Source organism: Cataglyphis hispanica, chromosome 10, assembly GCF_021464435.1.
Source record: "Cataglyphis hispanica isolate Lineage 1 chromosome 10, ULB_Chis1_1.0, whole genome shotgun sequence".
Taxonomy (NCBI): Eukaryota; Metazoa; Arthropoda; class Insecta; order Hymenoptera; family Formicidae; genus Cataglyphis; species Cataglyphis hispanica.
The window spans coordinates 2,547,441-2,571,509 of NC_065963.1; the positions used below are offsets into that span (position 1 = coordinate 2,547,441).

At 31.3% G+C, this 24,069-nt stretch overlaps 2 protein-coding genes across 2 annotated transcripts in view; both read left to right on the forward strand.

Annotated features, from left to right (window-relative positions):
• The first annotated feature begins 211 nt into the window (after positions 1-211).
• Positions 212-2,838, forward strand: LOC126852562 (NADH-ubiquinone oxidoreductase 49 kDa subunit). The gene is made up of 4 exons (XM_050597483.1): positions 212-377; positions 515-948; positions 1,423-1,894; positions 2,197-2,838. Exons 1-4 carry the CDS (start codon positions 277-279, stop codon positions 2,600-2,602), a joined length of 1,413 nt encoding a protein of 470 aa, XP_050453440.1. The 5' UTR covers positions 212-276; the 3' UTR covers positions 2,603-2,838.
• A 10,386-nt stretch (positions 2,839-13,224) lies between these two features.
• LOC126852550 (scavenger receptor class B member 1) overlaps positions 13,225-24,069 on the forward strand; it is a 37,227-nt gene continuing 26,382 nt past the window's right edge. Inside the window, exon 1 of the mRNA XM_050597459.1 lies at positions 13,225-14,280. Within this exon, the coding sequence (XP_050453416.1) occupies positions 14,223-14,280 (58 nt within the window). The 5' untranslated portion in view covers positions 13,225-14,222. The remainder of the gene's footprint in view (positions 14,281-24,069) is intronic.

Genomic DNA, 24,069 nt, shown 5'->3' on the forward strand with positions numbered 1-24,069 from the left:
ATTCAATATATAATACGATAATTAAATATATAATACGATAATTAAATATATAATTGATAAAATAGAGCAGTATAACAAAACATAACTATTATCAACTGTATATCCGCGAGGACATTCAAAATTGCGTTCCTGGTAAACTTACAACTTATTTATCTCGCGCATGCGCACTCAGTTTTAGCAGCACAAAATCGAGGGAGTTACACTACTGTATATATTGTGGTTTGTGGTACAAACAGGTTCAAAGAGTTTGGCACTCTTTGACGTGATGTGAGCATCATGGCGGCCAGAGCGTTAGGATCGATCCTGCGTAAAAATGCCGGATTTTTCGGCGCAGGCAGATTGTTGACATCAAATAACGCACCGGCAATCGTCAATATGTGAGTTCGACTAACTTCACTCTTTATTGCACGACTATAACGTGATCGTACGTCGCATTATGTAACCCCTGTTATCTCCCTAACCTATCTGTTTATGCCTCTGGCGAACTCGACTGACAATACCGTATGTTTTGCAGCCAACATCGCAACGGTCATCAATGGAATCCGGACGCGGAGTTCATCGAGTCGTTCAACAAGCCGTTAGTGTACAGCGATGAGAAGCTCGACTGGAAGCCACCGACGAAGGAGTCTGCTCTTGCACATCCGGAAGTAGCTCAACAAACCATAGAGAATATAAAGCTCAACTTTGGCCCCCAACATCCAGCCGCTCACGGTGTACTCCGGCTGATCCTGGAGCTAGACGGCGAGATCGTGATCAGCGCGGATCCACATATCGGTCTTCTGCATCGCGGTACTGAGAAGCTGATCGAGTATAAGACCTATATGCAAGCACTGCCTTACTTTGATCGCTTGGATTATGTGTCCATGATGTGCAACGAGCAGTGCTTCTCTCTGGCGATAGAGAAGTTGCTCAACATAGATGTACCTCTGCGCGCAAAGTACATTCGAGGTAAAAAATGTAAAAAATGATACGACTATATCTCTGGACTTGAATAATGTAGGATATCGTACAGTAGATCTCTCCTGTACTCATGTTTTTATATCATTCATTATTTTTATTTATTTATTCCTAACCTATGCTTTACAGCTTTGGACAGCTTTTAGTTTTATATTTATTTCTAATTTATTTTACGTGTCTTGTAGTATTTATATTTATTGAATATAACATATAAATAATATATAAATGAATGAACATATATTCAATTAAATTATCTGAATAATTAAATCTAAATTTTATTAATAACAAAAATAAATTACAAAAATAACAAAAAAAAGGTACAATATAATAAAATAGAATAGGATTAATTAAACTAAACTTATATAAACTTAAATATAAATTAAAATGAAAAAGAAAATAAGAAATTCTGTTTACATCTTTATATATACTTTCTTATGAATTTGTAAATCTTTCTCGTGCTTGCAGTTCTCTTTGCGGAAATTACGAGGATTCTCAATCACATTATGGGCATTGGAACACACGCGTTGGACATTGGTGCTCTCACGCCCTTTTTCTGGCTGTTCGAGGAGCGCGAGAAGCTGATGGAGTTTTATGAACGTGTGAGCGGCGCTCGCATGCATGCAGCCTACATACGACCCGGTGGAGTCTCGCTTGATTTGCCATTGGGTATAATGGACGACATATATGCGTGGGCCTCGAAGTACGCGGAGCGAGTGGATGAAGTAGAAGATCTATTGACGGAAAACAGAATCTGGCGGCAACGTACGACCGATATCGGTGTTGTGTCCGCAGAGGACGCGCTCAATTGGGGTTTCAGCGGCGTTATGTTACGAGGTTCTGGAATAAAGTGGGATCTGAGGAAAGTTGCACCTTATGACGCTTACGATCGGGTCGATTTTGACGTTCCAGTTGGCACGAACGGTGATTGCTACGACAGGTAAATTTCTAGATGCAAATCGAATCATTTATAAAAAGAAGAGTTGAAAAGAATCTCTTCATGAAATATATCAGTCTTTTCTTATATTTTTATAGACTTTTTCTCTTTGCACAGTTATTTACATTTGATTCTAATCAATTTTTTCTTTTTTATTTCTTATTATTTTTTGAAATTATTTACAAAATAATTTTTGACTATTTCTTATATTTTTATAAATAATTTTTTAAGCTGTCTAATAAGATACGAATGGAAAATGTCCATATATATAACTTGCAAATTATGCCTTCACTTGTTGTTCTAAGGTATCTATGCCGCGTCGAGGAAATGCGTCAGTCTCTGCGCATCATTCATCAGTGCTTGAATGACATGCCCGAAGGCGAGATACGATGCGACGACGCCAAGATAGTGCCACCGCGGCGGGAGGAGATGAAAACTAGCATGGAGGCCCTTATCCATCACTTCAAGTTGTTCACCCAAGGTTTCCAGGTTCCGCCGGGAGCGACTTATACCGCGATCGAGGCACCGAAGGGCGAGTTCGGTGTTTATCTCGTGAGCGATGGCAGCAGCAAGCCATATCGGTGCAAGATTAAAGCGCCGGGCTTTGCTCACTTGGCGGGTCTCCAATACATAGGACCCAAACATTTTCTCGCCGATATAGTCGCCATCATCGGTACACTAGACGTGGTATTTGGCGAGATCGATAGATAAGTTCTTTGATAGTCGATAGTAATTTATATAGTATAAACGTATATCTAAAAAAAATAACGTAAGATAGAATCTATGTATATTATATATAAAAGCGTGATATACACATTTGTACGTGTATTATACATTGTATGTATGATACACATTTATGTGTAATCGCGCGCATGTGACTACGCGGTGAGCGTATGAATATTGTATATATCTCGTTGCAATAAAAAGGAAAAATGTAACAATTTAAATACTTGTAAAATCCGTAATTATGTTTTCGCATAATAGTATTCAAATGCCACATATATGCATGTCGATCGAACTTATGCATACTTATCTACAATGTTGCCTACTTAATAATAATCTTCAAGGATTATGTTAAGTCGCGCAATAAGAACACGACATATCTCTTCTATTTCGAATTCTTTTGATTACAACGCTATAAAATCTTGCGGTGCGGCGTGAGGTTGCAGTACGCGGGACGCGCTTTCTGAGACTTTTCATTACCGGGATGCGCAATTTTCCCGCACGCAAACCATAGTGCAGAATGCAATTGACAAACGAGAAAGAGAGAGAATTACAAGAAAACTTTTTACTTTTCATGCGCAAAAGCGAAGAAATTGATGACAAATTTTTTCACATTAAAAAAACACAAATGAAACGGCGTTAATTATCTCTCTTTCAGAAGAAATGGTATTTATATTTTTGGATAGTATAATTATTATAATGAAGTCGGTTTACAAGAACGATAAAAAATGACTATAATCGATGACCTAAATTTCACATCACTTCGAAATCTAAAGAATTATTTAAAAATTTAGGATGAAACCTAATATCTTGTTTTTTTTTTTTTTTTAATATTTACTTGAAGAAATTTTTTTTTGATAATGTAATTTGTATTAAGGAAAGAATTTTTTTATTTTTAAGATTTTAAGAATACAAATATCTCTATCTCTCGTATTTACAAAAAAATATGATAAATTAAGAATATGATAAGTGCATGACAGTTTAAAACTTAGATATTCCATAAGTTTTTTTATGTGCCATAATATATATTTCACATACATATTTATTCGTAGAATTCACATGCAAATATTTCGCGTGTGTATTTCTAGGATAAATATGTGAATATTTAACGAATATTGATTTTACAAGAGAGTTATGGCGTGAAATTCAGATTTACTTATTGATTGCTACAAGGAGAATGTCAAGTTAATTTTTTATTTCGAGACAATTCGCGAAAATTAACGGGGCAAAAATGACTCGTCAATTTTCACTCGTCCTTCGTAGCCATTAAAAAATTAGCGACGTAGAAGCACCACGATTCACATGTGCGAATTCGTTCCGAGCTTGTGAAGAAAACCGGCAGCGCCTGCAAGATATTGGTCGACCTCCATAAAGTCGTTCCATTTCATTAAACCACTTCGTGCTATACGTTTCCGTATAAAGCCGTGTTTAACATACCGCGACACCAGTTAGAATTTGTACTCTCAATCATCACAAAGTAGAAAAATTCGTTTCGCAACCGGCATAAAATTGTGCGCGACATTTCGACGCCTTAAAGGGACGGTATAGAATAAACTTTTACAGCTCGCGATCACTTTCTTTTCACGATTTGACAGCTCGCGATAGAGACACAGCACGATGGTTCGCGATGGACGTCCATTACAATCGCAGGAAATCGTAATTCATCTAATTACGTGTCCTCCTGTCAAGCACGACGAGAAGTCAAAGCGCTGCTTTCTATTCCTTTCGCCGGTGAAAACCGAACTTTGCGCGTACGTTAAGCGAGACAATTGGTAATTTTTGCGCGTGTTCAAAAAATTTTCCCTACAAAAAAATCTCATGAAAAAAACATTGTAAATTATCTTACGAAAGATTGATTTATAAATTAACATGAAGGCTGCGAGTTATCTGGTGTAATACTAGAGCTCCTTAAATATTATAAACAAGATGAAAATTGTGCAAATTAAAAACTTGTACATTGCTTTCTTATCATTTTATTTCACTCAGAAAACTCCATAAAGCAAGCAGGTTTTTATAATTTTGGCTTCCTCATAGAGGAAAAATATCTCATAATTTGCAAAAGTATATTATAGCATGTATAAATATTTCTCAAAAAATTTAAAATTTTTAAATTTAACTAGATATCTAAAAATTTTAAAAATTAGGGCGTGTACAAATATTTCTCAAAAAAATTCAAAAATTTATAAAAACTGAACCCTTTCACCGATCCTCACTAAATTCAAATCCAATTATTTAATAATACTTTATTTATGTAAAAAAAATTAATCAGATATCTAAAAATTTGCAAAAAGTAGAGCGAGTAATTTTTCTCAAAAAATTTCTTCAAAATTTTATATAAAAAATTGAACCTTTTCATTGATCTTCACTAAATTCAGTACTAATCCTTTAATGATACTCTATTCATTTTAAAAAATTTAGCTCAATATCTCAAAAATTGCGGAAATTAGAGATTCTACAATGTACATTTCCTATATACATACAGCATTAAAAAAAAAAATATGATTTTGATATTTTGAAATATCTAAAATCGAAAATATTCTAAATACATTGAGATGGAAAACTGGAGAAAAATTTTGTCACGAAAGCCTCCCCCACGAGGAAGCAAACACGCTTTATTTTTTGCCATATCTTGTTTTAAAAACAATAGTTTGGTTCTCTTAAATTGTTTTCTCGACGGAAGGAAAAATACATATATTTAAGATAGTTTTTTGATCGAATATATAAATATGACAGCTTATTTTGTGCTTCACAAAAATATTTTTGCTTGAAAAATAATTGTGTGAGCAAATTAATTCAACGAAATTAAATTTCAATTGCAAAATTAAACTATTTCTTTCTTAAAGTGTTATTTTCAATCTCGTATCATATCGTCTTCGATAATAATAGATGCAAGCAAAAAGAGACCTCGGTTTTTTTTTTTTGCAACAGTTTATCTGAATAAAATTAAAGGGAATGCAATATATAACATAACAATTTACACTCGGCAATTAAATTAAGGTAATATTTTCGAAGATAATGAACTTTCTGATCTTATCAAGCAGCGTCATTGCGAACTCAATGTTATCGAATGTCATTACTGCTATTATACTCATTGCTCGTGTAATTAACTAAAATAACAACCTTTCATCTGTTCCATACGCTCGCTTATTCTTTTTTCTATCATAAACGAAGTATTATCTGTTCGTATATATTATTTTGTGCATTCCAATCCGGTTTGAATAATTATTTAAAAGCTTTTTTTCACGATGTCGAGAAGCAATTAAGTGTCATTTCCGCGTATATATATATATATATATATATATATATATATATATATATATATAGCGTATGTATATTTTATGATAAAATGCACTGTCATGTTTATCTTGTCGATTGAACAATTAAATACATAGCTGAGTATTACGCTGCATATTCCTCTGATGCTAAAAAACCGAAGTATCTTTTTTTCTTTTTATTTTCATTTATTCGTCGGATCAAGACGAGTTCTGCTAACTATATTTACGCGTTGACATATTTAATTTGTAATATACAAGGATGAAATTAATATATTTCTAAGGAGAAATTATTTATCTTCGCCGAATTGAATGCTCGTGTATTTAATTTGATATGTTAATTTGATATATTAATCACGAATCTGTTGCGACCTAAAATTTACTTTCGCGTATTTTACCTACATTGTAGGAAATATTTTTTATGCCGACGTTTGTTCGCGCGCTCGTCGGTCTTCTTGAAATCTTTTCTCTTTTTATACCCACGCGTCACTTTCCAGAGTATTGCTCTGAGAACTAGGTCTATCGAGATACATTCTGTTGTGGTTACAAAAGCGCGAATCTTCGTTAATTATCGATAGTACTTTTCACTTAACACGTCTGTTCATTTAAGCGCGTTTTTTTCCTCCGCAATTTCAATAAAGCAAAACAGTGAAGAATTCTAATATGATTTTTTTGCCACATTTAATCACGTAATAATATAAAAATTAAATTTGTGAACAATATGATAGCAAAATAAGTTCCAAAATGACGTATAACATTAAACAAAATCAAATATCTATTTTATAAAATATATTTAAACTAAAAAAAAAAAAACACAATAACTGTTTTAACAGATTAAAAATATTAATTATTTGTTTTATTATATTTTTTTAATAATTTAATACACACCATCAAAATCAAATATCTATTTTATAAAATATATTTAAATTAAAAAAACACCCAAACTCGTGACGTATTTAAATGAATAAATATCTCAAATCATATCGAAAATTTTGCGCTTGATGAGATGAGATTTTCTTTTTTCTCAGAACAAAATAAGCATCGGAGCTTACGTCATCGATGAAAGCTGGCTGATAGCGATGTACGCACTATCGTGTAATGCAAAAACACGATGCAAACAAGAAAAGTGTTGTTAACCCTAGGTCTACGTGCGACTAATGATTCTCCAGTAAATCAATGTCATAAGGATTTATATGATTTAGAATATTTTGTAGCGATTTTCTCGATATGATCAACTTTTTGATTTTATCAAAACGCATGTATATATATATATATATATATATGTGTCTTAATAAAATAAAAATAAAAATGTATAAGATGATATAAGATGACTATAAAAGGATTATTATTAATATGATTACGTTTATTAATTTTGAATACACATACATAATATATACAGGGTGCTCCAGGTCAACGAAACTTCAGAGTCTTACAAGAAATTGAATTTGGAACAAAAAAGTTACTATAAACAAAGGTTTGGAAACGCTTCATTAAAAAATTATAGCTATAATAAATTCTTTGTAAGTAATTAGTTATAATCAAAATTTAATAAGAACATTTTTATACATGCATTTGCAATGTTTGTACTATGAATGTAGTATTTATACAAATACCATCCATCGTGGTTTTTTAATGAAATTGATATAATTTAGTTTGTTATTTAATTAGCCATTAGATTTATTTTGTTATTTTTTTCAAATAAATAAAGGATTTTTAAATTTATTTTTAAAAATTATCAAAAATGTGATTTTTTGACATTTATTAGCTATAACTTTTTGACGAAGTTTTTGAACCTATATTTAACAGAATTTTTTTATTCCAAACTCAATTTTTTATGAGCCCTTGAACTTTCATTGATCCGACTATTATAGCCTCGACATTTTTGTATTAGAATTTTCATCTTGAAATGTTCTAAGGAATCTGCCATTAAGAGGAAGTCCGGTAGTTTTGGGACACCCTGTATATCGCGACAATTCTGGTTAACATTCTTGCGATAATATGAACGATCGATCGTATTAATGCTCGAATAAAAATTTGCATAGTTGCTAAAACATTGCATAAGGTGATCCATAATTATCAAACGTCATTGCAATTAAAAACAAATCAAATCTTGAATCGATTTTTTTTGTCAATTAATTTATTTTTTAAATCATCCGACGCAATTGTAATTTTTCATATCTCAAACATCTTGAAAATTAATTTGTAAAACGAATTAAAAGTGAGATATACGTGTACTTTAAATAAAATTAAAATTGAACGAAAATGAATTAATTATGTATTATTATGTGTCACACATTTGTCTTTTCGAAGAAGGACATTTTCCTGATCATAGAGCTTTGTGACATCCTGCATTGCAATTTATTACGATGATATCGCGATTCAGCATATAGCGAAAGGTACAGTAAAATTATACTCGATCGATCCGGCACTCGCACCTTTGACCGGCGTAAAAAAGCTTTCGAAATACATCACACGTCGTACTGCGATTACGCATCTATTCATCATTTAACGACACGATAATATCGCAGCTGATTGGAGATTGCGGTGTAATTAGCGTGGCAATTAATTATTCCACCTCAGCATTTGTGATTCGCGATGTCTTTAAAGTTGTGCCGTAACGGCGCGACGAGTTCAAAACGTGAGGCTGACTATTGTGAAAGATCGACTTTAGTTGCGTGTTTCGCCCCGCAAATTATAACGTCGCCGATTATAGCGTTTGTTAACGGTGGGGTATTAACCCTTTCAGACCTGGTGTCTCTAATGCGGAGATATGTCGTTTTTTTTTATTTACTATGCAAACTATAATTGCAGCAATACAGTTCATGGGCATGTTCTGAATTATTGTGGCAATTTTACTTGATATTCGAACTATATTTTTAAGAATAATATAATTAATTTTTAAAAAAGTCTATATAATAATAAATATATATTAAAATATTAATATATATTAATATATATTATTTATTATTAATATACATATATATATATATATATATATTTATTATAAATATTAATATATTAATATAATATATTAATTATATATTATATAATATTAAATTATATAATATATAATATATAATTAATATATTAATATATTATTATTATTTATTATTATATAATATATTATTATTATATTAAAAATATAACATACTATACTATAATATTATAATATACATATACTGTACATAATATTATAATAATAATATTAATAAAACTAATAATAATAATAATAATACTATAGTGTAATAATAATATGAGAAGAGAAGACATGTATATACGCAAACAATTTGACCGTCGATATTTATTTAAAAAAAAAGCAGGATAAAAAGAGGGAAAAATTATCATCTTAAGCAAATTGATCAATTTGAACATTGGATATGATATAACTCCTGTATAAAATGATTGATGTTATATTATAATTAAAATATTACATCAGTCATTTTATACAGGAGTTGTAGCATAACCAATGTTCAAATCTATCAATTTGCTCAAGATGATAATTTTTTCTCTTTTTATCCTTCCTTTTTTTTAAATAAATATCTACGATTAAGTTGTTTAGCACGTTGCGTAACGGGTGTCGAGAACATCGAAGAACGTAGAAAATGTCGGGTCGGGGAAGAGGATAACGATTAGATAGGATTACTCTCGGTTTTACACATAATGCAAATAATATCAGCTTGTCGGGCGAGTTTATCAGCATCCGGATCAGCCATTCTTTGCATAACGTGGAAAATATCTCCACGTGGTAAATAAATCCTCCAAATTAAAAGGGTCAAGGTTGCTGTCATTATGCCGCAACTAAAGACTCCACATCACTTCGCAAGAACTAATGTGTCAAACGATAAGAGCACTCTTCATTAATAATATACGCTCACATGTACATTTGAAGCAGAAATACATTTATTTGTCAGTATCTGACGATTATGATTCTTTCGAATGCGTTCAAAGTTTCAATTTGAACAGAATACATTAAATATATATTATAATAATTTGTGAAATTTTTTTTTAACTTGAAAAATTAATTAGAGTATTAATAGAATATTTAATTGTGTATTAAGTACAATTTACAGTTGACAAGTGCATTTCTTAGAATTTAAGGCATGGACTTTTTGCGCAAGATTTGTATAAAATTTTGTATAAAAGTATTCGAATAAGAAGTTTCGCGGGTGAGGAATATGTAATCTTTTCTTTGTTTATTTTTAAATATTATTTTTATAAATATTGAAAGCGTATCTCAGACTTCGTACTTAGAAATTTAATCGAGTGTAATAATTTTTGTTATTTGTCTTTCTTTTTGCGCTAGAAGCAAAACAAATATCCTCGTCGAGCAAAAGAACTCGAAATGCGAAAATAATGTAAGAGAGTGTCAGAACGAAGGGAGGAGAGGCTCGCAAAAACTCGTAATTTTCCGCATTAACCTACATTTATGTCCTCGATCGCTTCCTATTACGATGTTCTCAAGTAGCGATTGTCGATTATGATCGCACTATAGCGGAAATTGAAACCAGGTTATTTTTGGCAGACCTTTCTCTCGATATCGCAAAAGATTATTGGATCCTGTTAAAGCGTTTCAGTATCATTTATCTGCGGAAATAAAATTTATCGCATCAATGTAATTTAATAGTATTCATATTAAGAGCAGTTCGCATTTTTTAATGAGACTTTAACGCGTGGATCACACATGAAGCTTCAGCTGATGTTATATTTAAATCTTACGAAAATATGCAAATATTTTAAAAACAATAGTTAGTGAGACGTAAAAAAGATTGCGATGTTCGCAAAAAATTTATCATATTCTTCAACATGCACGAAATTTGTCATTTGTTACAAAGTTAATTTTTTCTTAACGATAAAAAATATATTTTTTTTTAATTTTAATTTTAATTCTTTATACAATAAATTTTCGTTAAATATTAGTATAATTAATCTTAAATTAATTGTTCTTTGTTGAAAAAAAACGAAAATATCTATTTTAAATTAAATAAAAATTAGATTCAAAACTCTAGCTAATATTGTATTTAAATCTTACAAAAGCAAAGATTCTAAAAATAATAGTTGATAAGACGTAAAAATTTGTCATATTCTTCAACATGTACGAAATTTTTTATTTGCTCCAAAGTTGATTTGTTTTTAAAAATAAAATATTCTTTCCTAATTTTTCCTTTTCAGTTACTAAATTTTAATTTTCTTTGTACAATACATTTTCAACGTTAAATATTATAGTAATTAATTTTAGATTAACTGATTTTTGTTAAAAGAAAAACGGAAAAAATCTACTTTGAATTAATTAAAAATAAAATTCTATTTCTCAACAACTTTAATAATTGTTTATTACTAGTGGTCCAAGAAAGATACGTCGATATTTCTGTTAGAAAGGACTTGTTGTACGATGATTGATTCCATAGAACTCGCAACAAGAAACCTATTTGTAACACTCTCTACATAATAACTAGAATCGCAGAAGCTTGTCATGCCTTGAAATGTCTAGATTCGTAAAGCACATTCTAGGAAAATTATTATGTTTCGTAGATATATCTTCGTCTTTTCGCAAATTGCTGTTATTATTTTTCGAAATTGCCATATCAGATATGAGAACGGAGCGATCGAAAAAAACTTGCTGTGACAAAGTTCTATTCGAATTAAGAGGAAGAGGAGATGGAGGAAAGAAGGAGACGAGAAGAATGATTTATTGCGGGCGAAAGCGAGAAGACTGTAGATAGAATATAAATGTGTAGATTCAAGCACCTGAGTAAAAGAGGTAATGAAAGACATTTCTAGGAATATTATTTTGGTTTGCTTTATCAAGAGGAATCGAGATTTTAATTCATTTATCAATATTTTACAAGTGATTAATATTTATTAATATTATTAATTATTGTTAATATCAAGCTTTTATTTTATTTTGTAATATTTTATAAGTCACTAATATTTAAGATTAATATTTATTAATATTATTAATTATTGTTAATATCAAGCTTTTATTTTATTTTGTAATATTTTATAAGTCACTAATATTTAAGATTAATATTTATTAATATTATTAATTATTGTTAATATCAAGCTTTTAATTTATTTTGTAATATTTTATAAGTCACTAATATTTAAGATTAATATTTATTAATATTATTAATTATTGTTAATATCAAGCTTTTAATTTATTTTGTAATATTTTATAAGTCACTAATATTTAAGATTAATATTTATTAATATTATTAATTATTGTTAATATCAAGCTTTTAATATATTTTTCAATTTTTTAATTATAAGTTATTAATATTAAAATTAATATTTTCCAATATTATTAATTATTATTAATAATTCGTGTATAAATGTTTATATCTGCATCGCATATTGTCATATAATAACTAATAAGCTTTACAGTTTACAGTTTTACAATTTATAATTTTATATTAATTGTAAAGTCTCGTGTTTAATTTTTATTTGTCTCATAATTATGTATATTATATATTATGTATATTATATAGGATGTTCCAGGTCAGATCAATTAAAGTTATAGGAAATTAAATTTGGAACAAAAAAGTTCTTATAAAGATAGATTTGGAAACGCTTCGTTAAAAGGTTATAGTTAATAAATGAATTTCATTGAAAAATCACAGTTTTTTGATGACTTTCAAAAATAATTTTAAAATTCTTCAGCAATTTTGAAAAAAATCACGAAATAAATTTAATGGGTAATTAAATAACAAACTAAATGACACGAATTTAATTTAATTCTTATAAGGTGTTCAAAAGAAAATAAACTGAAACAACGAAAAAAGCAAAAACTTGAAAAAAAAAACACCTTTTGATGATCTTTGTGTAAACACATTTGTAGTGCAAACATTGCAAACATAAAAATTAAATTTTGATTATAACTAATTACTTACTGAGAATTTATTTGCTATAACTTTTTAACGAAGCGTCTCCGGACTTATATTTATAGGAACTTTTTTATTTAAAATTCAATGATTCTTCTTATAAAACTTTGCAAGGTTCATTGACCTGACCTGAAACACTCTGCATATTATTTTCATATAAATTTTCGTTTTAAATTATTCCACTTGACTCCAACTTTTTCATACGCTTTCGATTTTAATTGAAAAAGATACAAATTAAAAAAGATAAGTTTTTTTCACACAGTGAAATGAAGACGACCTGGGGGGCCCGCGAACGAGATAAAACGCTCCTGCGTCGCTGGAGCAGGAGGAGAGCGAAGAATGAAGGAGTAGCGGCGGTGGCGATGGCTTCAAGAGTTAGTAGTAGTAGTAGTAGTAGTAGTAGTAGGCACTGAGCAGGCGCGCATTGAAGGGGGCAAAGTGGAGCGGCAAGTGGGGGGCAGAAATAAATCGTTCACCTGAGCGGGTCGCGCCAAGGATCGACGGCGATCTCTCGGCAGTGTCTCGGCCGATCTCGCACCGATCGCACCATCACGTCCGGATAGCAGATCGCCAACACATCGTTCGTGCACACACACACACACACACACACACACACTCACAAGCGTGCATTTACATACGGTGTTTGATATCGCATCGATTTTCTTCAACATCTTCCTTCCTTATTTTTCTGTCTCTCCCTCTTCTCTTCGTTCAATCAATCGGCCACTCTTATCCGGCCTTCTCCCCCTCCTCTCTCTTTCTCTCTCTTCTCCTTGATCCTCTTCCTCTCCTCATCAGCATCCCTGTACATACTGTTCCCACCTCCTGGATGCCTCTTCCCTGCCAAAGTGCAACATTACCGCCGATCGTTCCCACGATCACTGTCGCGGCCACCGGCGATCGAGGAGGCAGTAGCGGCACTCGTTGTCACGTGCTGGAATCTCGGATTCGGAGGTGGATCGATCGATCGTGGACGTGAAGGATCTACTACTGGATGGGACATGTCTTAGAGCGAGACGTTTCTTCGAAACTACGGCGACGAAGTAAAGAAGAGGAGAAGAGTAGGAGCCTGACGGAGCCAACATCTCCATAATAACCGGCACACTTTTAACTCCAGCTCTGCGAGAGGAGGACCGACTTTCTCCGAGTCAAGTTGTGAGCGCCAGCAGCTCTTCGAGGTCGCCGCTGAGAAAACGCGACGGGGACAATAAACGCGTGGAATCCAAACGTGCCGCGCCGCGCTCGAATGACATTTCGAACGGATCCCCTTTCGAAGAAATTCCCGTGTATTCTGTGCATAACGCAGCCTTCCCGGGGATATATCCGAGGACGAGAGACATCGGCGAAAGGGAGGCAGTGACGAACGGGGGATTTGCATTCTCGCGGCCTCTTATCTCGACGCTCGGGTGTGCCGTGTGATATCGGGGTGAACGCTCTTTTCGATCAACACCGCTCACAATGAGGGTGCATCGCGGAATCTGCGCTAAACTGCAGGGCGGCTTTCTTAGACGATGGTGTAAGTACATAAAAAGAAAAAAATTTGATCGGGATGTCAGTCAATCGTCTTAGAGAGAGAGAGAAGAGATGTTACTCTGAAAATATATACAAGGTATTCTAAGTCAGGTGAATGAAACTTTAGGCTCTTATAAGAAATTGAATTTGGAATAAAGAAGTTTCTCAAATATAGGTCCGGAAATTTCTTCGTTAAAAAGTTATAGCTAATAAACTCTTTGTAAGTTATTAATTATGATGAAAATTTAATTAGAATATTTTTATGTTTGCATTTGCAAGATTTGCACGACTATGTAGTGTTTATACAAAGATCAAAAGGTGGTTTTCTCAAGTTTCTGTTTTGAGCTTATTTTCTTTTGAACGCTTTATCAGAATTATATGAAATTGATGTAATTTAGTTTGTTATTTAATTTTCCATCAGATTTATTTCGTTCCTTTTCTCAAATAAATGTAGAGGTTTTAAAATTACTTTTAAAAATCATAAAAAAATTGATTTTTAAAAGTAACTTTAAAAACTTAAAAGAATAATTTTTTGAAGTTTATTACCTATATAACTCTATCGAAGCATTTCCAGACCTATATTTATGGGAACTCCTTTATTCCAAATTCAATTTCCTATGAAATCCTAAAGTTTCATTGATCTGACTTGTGGAACACCCCGTATATTTTTACTCTTTAAAAAATTGTTGGAACAATGTAAAAAATTTTCTAAAAATGCAGATACATTTTTACCTAAACTTCCAGATCTGGATGTATGAAAGAACATTTCAGACAATCTGTCTTAATCATCAGAGTCGTTTTTCTGACAGTTCGGAAGATTTTTTCTAAAAATTGAAGTGTGTCTGAATATTCCGACAGCACTTTATCTGAAAATTCAAACAGTGTCTGCAAAAAAGCACTTTGTCTGAAGTTTTTAGTTAATTTTTTTTTACACATATATTTATGTAATACTATAGACATTTTTTTCCATTAATATATCTATACTTAATTTATAACGAATGAAATATTATCTCTGTCTTCAACATTTTTAGAATGATATCTTTTTTAAAATGAATGATTTGCTGTTTATAAAACGTTCGAAAAAATAATATTTATTGTCACAAAAAAAAGATTTATACATAAATTGATGAAATATGGATGGAAATAATTAGCGATGGAAATTATTGAATTAAAATACGCGGGATTAAAAATTGAGAAAGTCAAATATTTTAATAAATTATACTCTCTAATTATAAAATTTATTATTCAAATATTTATATATATTTATATTTTATATATATATATATATATATATATATATATATATATACATGTATATATATAAAAGTAAAATACAATAAATTACAAATAAATATTATAATAATAAATAAACTATAATTATAAATAAAAATTATAATAAATAACAAATATTATTATAATATTAAACTCTATTATAAATATTAAACTCTAAAAAATTATAATAAGTAATAAATAAATTCCATTGACTTTATTGTAATTTTTAGAGATCACGCTTTCGAACAGCACATTCCGTGCTTACATGTACATGCATGCCCGTAAAATGCACACTTATCTTTATTTTAGACTTTATTATTAGACTTTATTATTAAATAAAAGCTGCATAGGCGTGATAATCGACTGATGTGAAAAAAGCGTATCACGCGTATATATATATATATATATATATATATATATATATATATATATATATGTTTAGTGCATAAGTTTCGTGCATATAATTCAATGTTGAGTTGTTTAAAAACGTTCGCGGTATCTGCATACCAAGTTTGCACATTTCGCGGTTAAATCATCGTATTGCGACGATAATTGTCGATTCTGCAAATCAATCGAGCAGAAGTCACAACAGCGTTCGAATAAGGACGAAGTCAACGTGATTTGATCGAAATTCTCAAGCACATTCGGAGCTTATAAATCGTATCATTTTAATAGTCCAAATAAATTTTTCATATTTATTTAATGGCGGCAGTAAAAGAGAAGTATGTGATCGATTTGTAGAAAATTCCAAATTTGACGTAAATATGAAAAATATTTCGTTGAGTGATTTTACTATACAATGAGAATTTGTCGCAATCCAATTACGGATCGAATCTAATTATGAGTTGAATTTTTTATGATTTACTTTGATAAGATCCACGTGATTCATATTTAATTTTTGAAGGTCACATAAAGGTCACTTTGTCTCTATCGATATTTTAACAATAAAATATCCCGAAGGGGTCTTAATCAATAAAAAAAAAATGTTTAAAATTTTTTGTGGTACGTGTTAATTTTCAATTATATTTCCTTTGACAAATGTCAAGGAATATATATATATATATATATATATATATATATATATATAATTTTTTATAGATTTTTTCAAGCTTTGAGGCAGCTAAAACTACGACACAAGACATGATGACCCATATATGACCAGGAACAAAAACAAAGCAAAATGGAAAGTGTGATCTACAAGAGTTAATTCGTATAATAATGACACTTCCGGTTCGGCGGGATAACTTCGATTAATTTCATTGACCTGTCATTAATTTTTTCTATTTATCAATTGCGTAAATTTTGCGAAGGTTTTTTTAAATCATCCTTCCACATCGCTTTGGGTGCATTTAGAGCGATAGCTGAGCATGAATCAAGATGTCTGAACCGAGAGACCGAGTCGCTGCGATTAACTCGATCGTCGCGAGTAATGTCACGGTTGTAGCCGCTGCTCTTAATTCGATTCAATGGATGTGTCATCGCGCGCGCACGGTCGACCGCACTGAATCATTGCGGTTTATTTAGCGCGGCATTGTGTGTAGCTTCATGCTTCTTTCTCTCTCTCTCTCTCAGCTGGTATGGACTCTACGACAACATTGTCGTTGGCATCTTTAAGAAACCTGTTGTTGTCACCTCGCATATATTCGCATATTGGTGGGCGTCCCGTTCGGTAACTTTCACCTCGAGTTCGTGGTATGGCCCCAACTCGTCGAAAATTACTCGGGTTCATTGCACCAGTGCAATGGAATGACGCGCGACCCGCTATAATTCTGTAAGTTCTCGATAGTGTTATCAAGAAAGAGAGAGAGAGAGAGAGAGAGAGAGAGAGAGTTATATTAATTCTCATAGACGCATTTTCGGAAATTATGAGAATTTTTTTATTAAAATAAATAAAGTGTCTATTCCCTGGAAAAATATAGAAAACCTGGAGTTTTCAGGAATCTTTTTTGTATCTGGAAAAATCGGGAAATCCAATGAAGCTCGCGTGGAATTTTATTAAAACTGAGAGAATTTTTTTAAAAAATTCCATCTTTGATAATTTTGCTCTTATATCGAAGGCAATTGGCAAGCCAAGTGAATTATACGTTTAAAATAATATTATAAATACTAATATCTCCCTATTTATATATTCAATGCCCATAAAATATTGAACATGCAGGACATATTTTTTATTTGTAATTTTGAATGATAAAACAATGAAAATGTGTTAAAAATGAAAGTGAAAAATATTTGCCTTACAAAAGCTATTTAATTCCTTTTTAGTACATGTGCAAAATTGACATAGCACTTGAAACTTGAATAGTTTTTTGGTGTGAATGAAAAATATCTAGAAAATATATCTAGTAAAAGAACATACTTCAAAAAGTTGCACTAATAATCTTTAAAATATTCTTTTTATCTGAAACTTTGAACAAAAGTATCTGAAAGATCAGGGAATTTCTTTACAAGATTTAAGTAGATACTCTGATAAAGCAATATGTGTGTGTGTGTGTGTGTGTGTGTGTGTGTGTGTGTGTGTGTGTGACATCACTGTTAGTTTCTTCAATACATTCAATAATTCTAGTTACATATGAAAATGAGAAATTAATTTTTGAATGTCAAGAAGAATAATTAAAATTTTGTAAAATATTGTCCTGTATAAATTTTGTAGCAAACATTAAATTTTTCCATAATAGTTTTATTTGTTTTTTCACAAAATGACGGACTACAAGTACGGAAAAATCGTGTTTTCAACTAAGTTTCTAATTATTCGTCTCATAATATTTGTCGTTCAATAAACCTAGAAATCATTCTCATGTATCAGCAAAGCATTAGCAAACTCTCATTAGTGTTATACCAGCTTCAATCTCTGATTGCACGATTACTTCAAGAGTAAAGAAGAACGAGAGAGAGAGAGAGAGAGAGAGAGAGAGAGAGAGAGAGAAAAAGAGACATCACAGTTGAAGATTAATTCCGAGGAAAGAATTACATTATGTTCACTTTTATCATTCCTTCAACCACACAGTGATATAACGGACTATTTCCATAATATTCTTCCGGAATCTCTAATGAAACTTTATTAACATAATTTGAATTCCAAACAGAAGACTCGCACGATGGATATGGTAACGTTTCAATAAATTCTATCGTAAAATTCTTCGAAGAAAAAATGATCGATGCCATTATGTCTCTTATATAAATTTTTCTGAAAATTTTCACACGTGCAGAAAATCAAGATAGTCACATATATATATATATATATATATATATATATATATATATATATATTTTTTTTTTTTTTTTTTTTCTTATATATATAAGAAAAATTACACAGTTTATATATATATATATATATATATAAAACTGTGTAATTTTTCTTTTATTTATAAAAGTAATAAAAACATAAAAATAAAACGAAATGGGAGAAGTAGAAAAGTAATGAGATAGATATCAATGTAATAAATTTTTAATTATTTCATATAATTAGAGAAATCATTTCAAGATTTCTTTTATTTTTATTATTCGATGTTTCTTCCTTCAAAAGGAGGCTCGATGCTATTTTAACTACCTAACTCGTCACGCGAATCGATACCCATCGTCTTCATCGCTGCACCGGTCTTCTTGCCAAAGCAATTAATTAACAAAGATTTGCCAGGTGGGTTTCGGTCGCTAACAATATCGTACAATTAAACAAACAGCCGTCGCGACTACTACATTTTTCCTTACATGTGTCAGCCAAACGACTACGAAGCTATTTCTTATATCGTCGCTTATTCACGCCGATACATATAAAAATATTTGTCCGATCGATCGATCGAACGATCGGCATCAAGGTCCTTCGGTCTAATGATGACGATGATGATAATGGAAAAAGAGGTATGCGTTATGAATCTCCAGGAATAATTAAGAGCTATTCAATATATTGTAAACAGTCGATATATCCCTCCCCCCTCTCTCTCTCTCTCACTCTTTTGTCTCTCGAGAAAGAGAAACAAGTTATTTGCTTGCCGGAGGATGAACTTTGCAACTATTAATGCTCGTGTCGGCCTCGGTCGGACTATCTATCCGAAGACAAGTTCCGCGATCGTTAGCGAAGTATCCTGGTATCATTGGCTGCTTTTCTCGAGGAATGTTCGCGTACACGTAGATACAAGTCATACGTGATAGCGTTTTCACTCGACGATCAATACCTCGATGACGTAGCTGAGTTCTTTGGAACTCCTATGCGAAGCTTATTAGAATTTTTTTTTTTTTTAATAACAATAAGTTGCAAAATAAAGTAATTATAAAATAATTTAAAATGTGAGATGGGAATTTTTTTTTTTTTAATAAGAAATAAAAAGTTTAATTCAAGGATGAAGCTACAATTTGTAAAATTTTAAATATGAATTAATTTTCGCTTTTCTTTTTTTTTTACGTGAAAATAGGATTTAATGAAATGCTCGGTAATATCGGAGAAATAATAAATTATATAGAGTGTCAGTGGAAAAGTGGACTCTACCCGGCATTATTTCCTATTATAGCATCCAGTATTATTTGCCTGTCGTACAAGTGACACGCTAGGAGCGAGTAATATCTAAGACAGGCCCGGCGTGTGTTTTACATATTATGTGGTGATATTATGTGGCGTAAGAACAGGAAGCACTCTTATATAACAAGAAGTAATCATTGCATGCAAATACACGCGCGCGTACCTCGCTTATGTATCACTGCGTTTCGTTATACTTTTATTTGAACAAGAGAATTTGTCGTGCCCCTAGAGGGTAGGTCTTGTGTTTACCTTTGACACTCGACAAGCAAATGAAAAGTGGAAATTTTGCGCGCAAAAAAAAAAAAAATTTTTTTTTCCTTCTCCATCGAAAAAGGGCAATAATATATATCGTAAAAAGTTGTGGAAATTTTTTTATATTAAAATTTTTGAAAATTATATTTTTTTTTGCGTATTGAAATAATCAGAGCGAACGATAATAATTCTGAAGCAAACTTTCGAAGTTACTCGTCTCTGATTTTTCGCGAGGAAACGCTCCTCGGGTGAAAGTGACCAATTTATCGATATTTTGCCGCGGCAAGTTTCGATTTTACAACTGCAGATTGTTCGTCGTAAGAGAAACTCGTTACAATTTATTTATTCGCTTTGTATTCTTTGTTCATGCATCTCGACATGTTTTTTGGATTACAAGCTCGGTATTTGACAATTAAATGCTATTGTCTTCACAATTTGCGAGCAGCTTGTCGCTGATTCGATTCGTGTCGAGAGATGAAAATCAGAAGGCAGGGATAGAGATTTTACTGAAGGCTAAACGTACAGATTTTACGCGTGCTTTACTTTGCATCGTATTATTGTGGCCTTATTAAACATACTCTCGGTCTAATGTAATAAGAATGCAAAATAGGAGTATTGCAATAAGTTTATATGGTTAGTAATACTTATTGTTTTCTATAATTATATTTAGTAATAATAAGTATTTAAATTAGTTCGTATGAAAAACATGAGATATAAACATTAATACGTAACTCAGCGAACGTTTAAAAATTCTAAGGCCAGCTTGCATGCCTGGAACTAACTTTGAAATAAAAATTCTATTTTTTCTCTCTTCACGCACATCTGCGTTATAACAATTATATATAACGTAACGGAAATGGAGATTAAAGCCAGCGATTACTGCAATTAGATTTAACTTAATTCTCCATCTTTCTCACTCGTTCGGAATTCCAGGAATGTGCGCGGAATTTTATCTTTCGCAAAAATTGAAATGAATAGAATAGCATGAAAAGGAAGTAGATAATCGATCCGGATATGTTTTTCTCAGTCTTACAAAAAATGTTCTTCAACTTCTTTAGCTATGATTTAAATTATATTATTAATTATTTCCATCTCGAAAAATAATTTGTAAAAATAATTTTTCCCACCTTGATATAAAAGTAGTTCTATCAGAAAAATATTTTATCATTATCCCTAGTATTGAAAGGATTAGAAAACGATAATTTCACAGAACGAATTTCTCTCGATGCTTCCAAATGCTCTCAATTCCTGGCAGATATAAGTAAGCGGCAAAACATTAGCGATAAAACATTAATTCTTCGAGTTCAACGAACTCGAATCATTCGCGTTCTCATTGAATCGGAGAAATAATAATATTTTTATCATGAATGTTTATTCACGATAGTAAACTGAAAAATATGTATTAAATCCTCAAAATTTCTTTTTTGTTTAAAAATATTATTTATTTAAATACTTGCAAAGGAATTAGTTATTTCAATCAAGCAACAAATATATTTGAATTAGTAAAATATATATATATATATATATATATATATATATATATATATAAAATAAAAGCAAAATATTTTCTTATTTGCAAAAAATTATTTAAAAAAAAGAATTTGATTTTTTATTTTTATTATATTAAATTATTATTAAAATAAAAAATTTTTTAATTTTTTGTCGTTTGTTTTAAATTTTAAACATAGGTTCTCTTTATTTTATCAATAATTTTTTATCTTTAAATAAATATTTTTTATATTAAAATGTTTTAAATAATGTATTTTAAAAATTATAATTCTTATTACATGCAATTGATAATTTATTTAATATAACAAAGCATTTTTGGAAGCAAAATATACATTTATTTAAGTAAAAAAATTAAATTTAACTTAAGAAAGATTTTATTTTTAGTGTAATCACTGCCACGCTTCTCTCTTTACTTAGCAATTACAAAACACACAAAGTCGGGAATACGAAGCTTAGATGCAAAACAAACTCGTCCCTTTCCTTATTCACTCTTCCATCTCGTTGGATGCAGACACGCGATTTTAGATTCGTGAGAGCACGTTGCTTATTTTCTCTCTCTCTCTCTCTCTCTCTCTCTCTCTCTCTCTCTCTCTTCACTTATCTGACAGAATCGGTTTATCTAGCTCGCTCGTTTAAAAATCCTGAGAAGAAACTTATCCTCGTATAGTTGTAAAAATTAAATTTACATTAATTTTTCAAACATCGAACATATATTGTTATATTAAAAAAATTTTTTTTTTTTATCGTTTGTAGCTCAAACTAAGCGATCTGTCAAAATTTTTGCGCGCGCGAAGAAGATAATCGTTTTTATTTTTAACAAAATATTGCAAGTCTAAACTCATCGAATGAATAATCACCTGGATTACGAATATAAATCCAGGTAAATTTTCTTACTACCTCGTTTCGAGAATACTCACCCAAATGTAAATTACACGCGTGTTGATTGGAGATTGGCTCGTTTCAACTTACTTTTGCGACTTGTCGGTTCGAGGACCAACGGCTGGCTGCTTTCTTGGCTCGATAGGAATGCAACGTTCGATCGAGCCGGTATACATATATATATATATATATATATATATATATATATATATATATATATATAAAATATATATACGTGGAGCGAGCCTCGACGAGGTGGAACGAAAACCTGCCTTGTAACGAGCCTTTTAGCGACTCGCCGCGACACTTCGCCGAGACATTACGGGTCCTTAGATCTCCGTCGCGCGAAATTACGCGGTGCTAATAAGTAACGGAGATTTATTGTCCGCGAAAATTCACGCTCACTTTATTTCCTCAGGCTTTTACTTTGAGCCTTAAATTCCGAGATATTTAACGCTGAAATATTAGATGGACGGAGAATGTTATTAATTGGTGATTTTTTTCCTCGATATCTTCTCGTCGAGGAAAAATTCATCAAACTTTTTTACTCGCGCGCTTAAAAGAACGTTGAATGTATGACCGGAACACCCGATATAATCAAATTAAATAATATGTGCGCACATAAATGTATGTGTTATGCAATTATATGTGGCATAAGTCACGTAATATCGAGATAAAAAAAAAAAAAACACGAATTAAAATACTTTTTTATTTAATTATATACTTAAAGGAAGGAACAAAAATACTGGTGTTTGATTAACTCTTCGGTTTAGAAAATAAAAATTTTTTAATGGACTATTGTTTAGCGAGCTGGATGCCCGAAGTGAGATCTTCACTATTTTCCATGAGCGCGCGAACGAAGTCGAGCTAGCGGAAGAAGCTTTCGGTTGAAAGGTTAATGAGAAGGAACGATGTAACAGTCACGCGAAGATTAGCGGTGACAAATGACGGTCAGCGTTGATTATGCCGATGGACGTACGCTTCGAGCTGCAGGAGCACAGTACGCTCTTGCATAACGCCAGTTTCAGAGACTAAAGTCTTATTTGTCTCCCTTGTTAGAGCTTCTTCCGCTTCGATCTTCTCTGTAAATTCTGACCGAATTTCCGAATCGCTCGAGAAATCAATTATCTCGCTCAAGAATGTAAGAAATATACGCGCAAAAAGGTTTTCTATTACTTTGAAAGGGTATGAAGCATTATATAGAAAGGGAAAATTTAATTTACTTGTTAATATTTCAATATAAAATAAATGCAAACTTCGAAATAATTTGAAAGAAATTTTATGTTAAAATCAACATATTTTTAATAATAAAATTAATTTGGAAAAATATTATTAATCTTGTAAGATAAAATCAATCATTTTTTTTTTCCT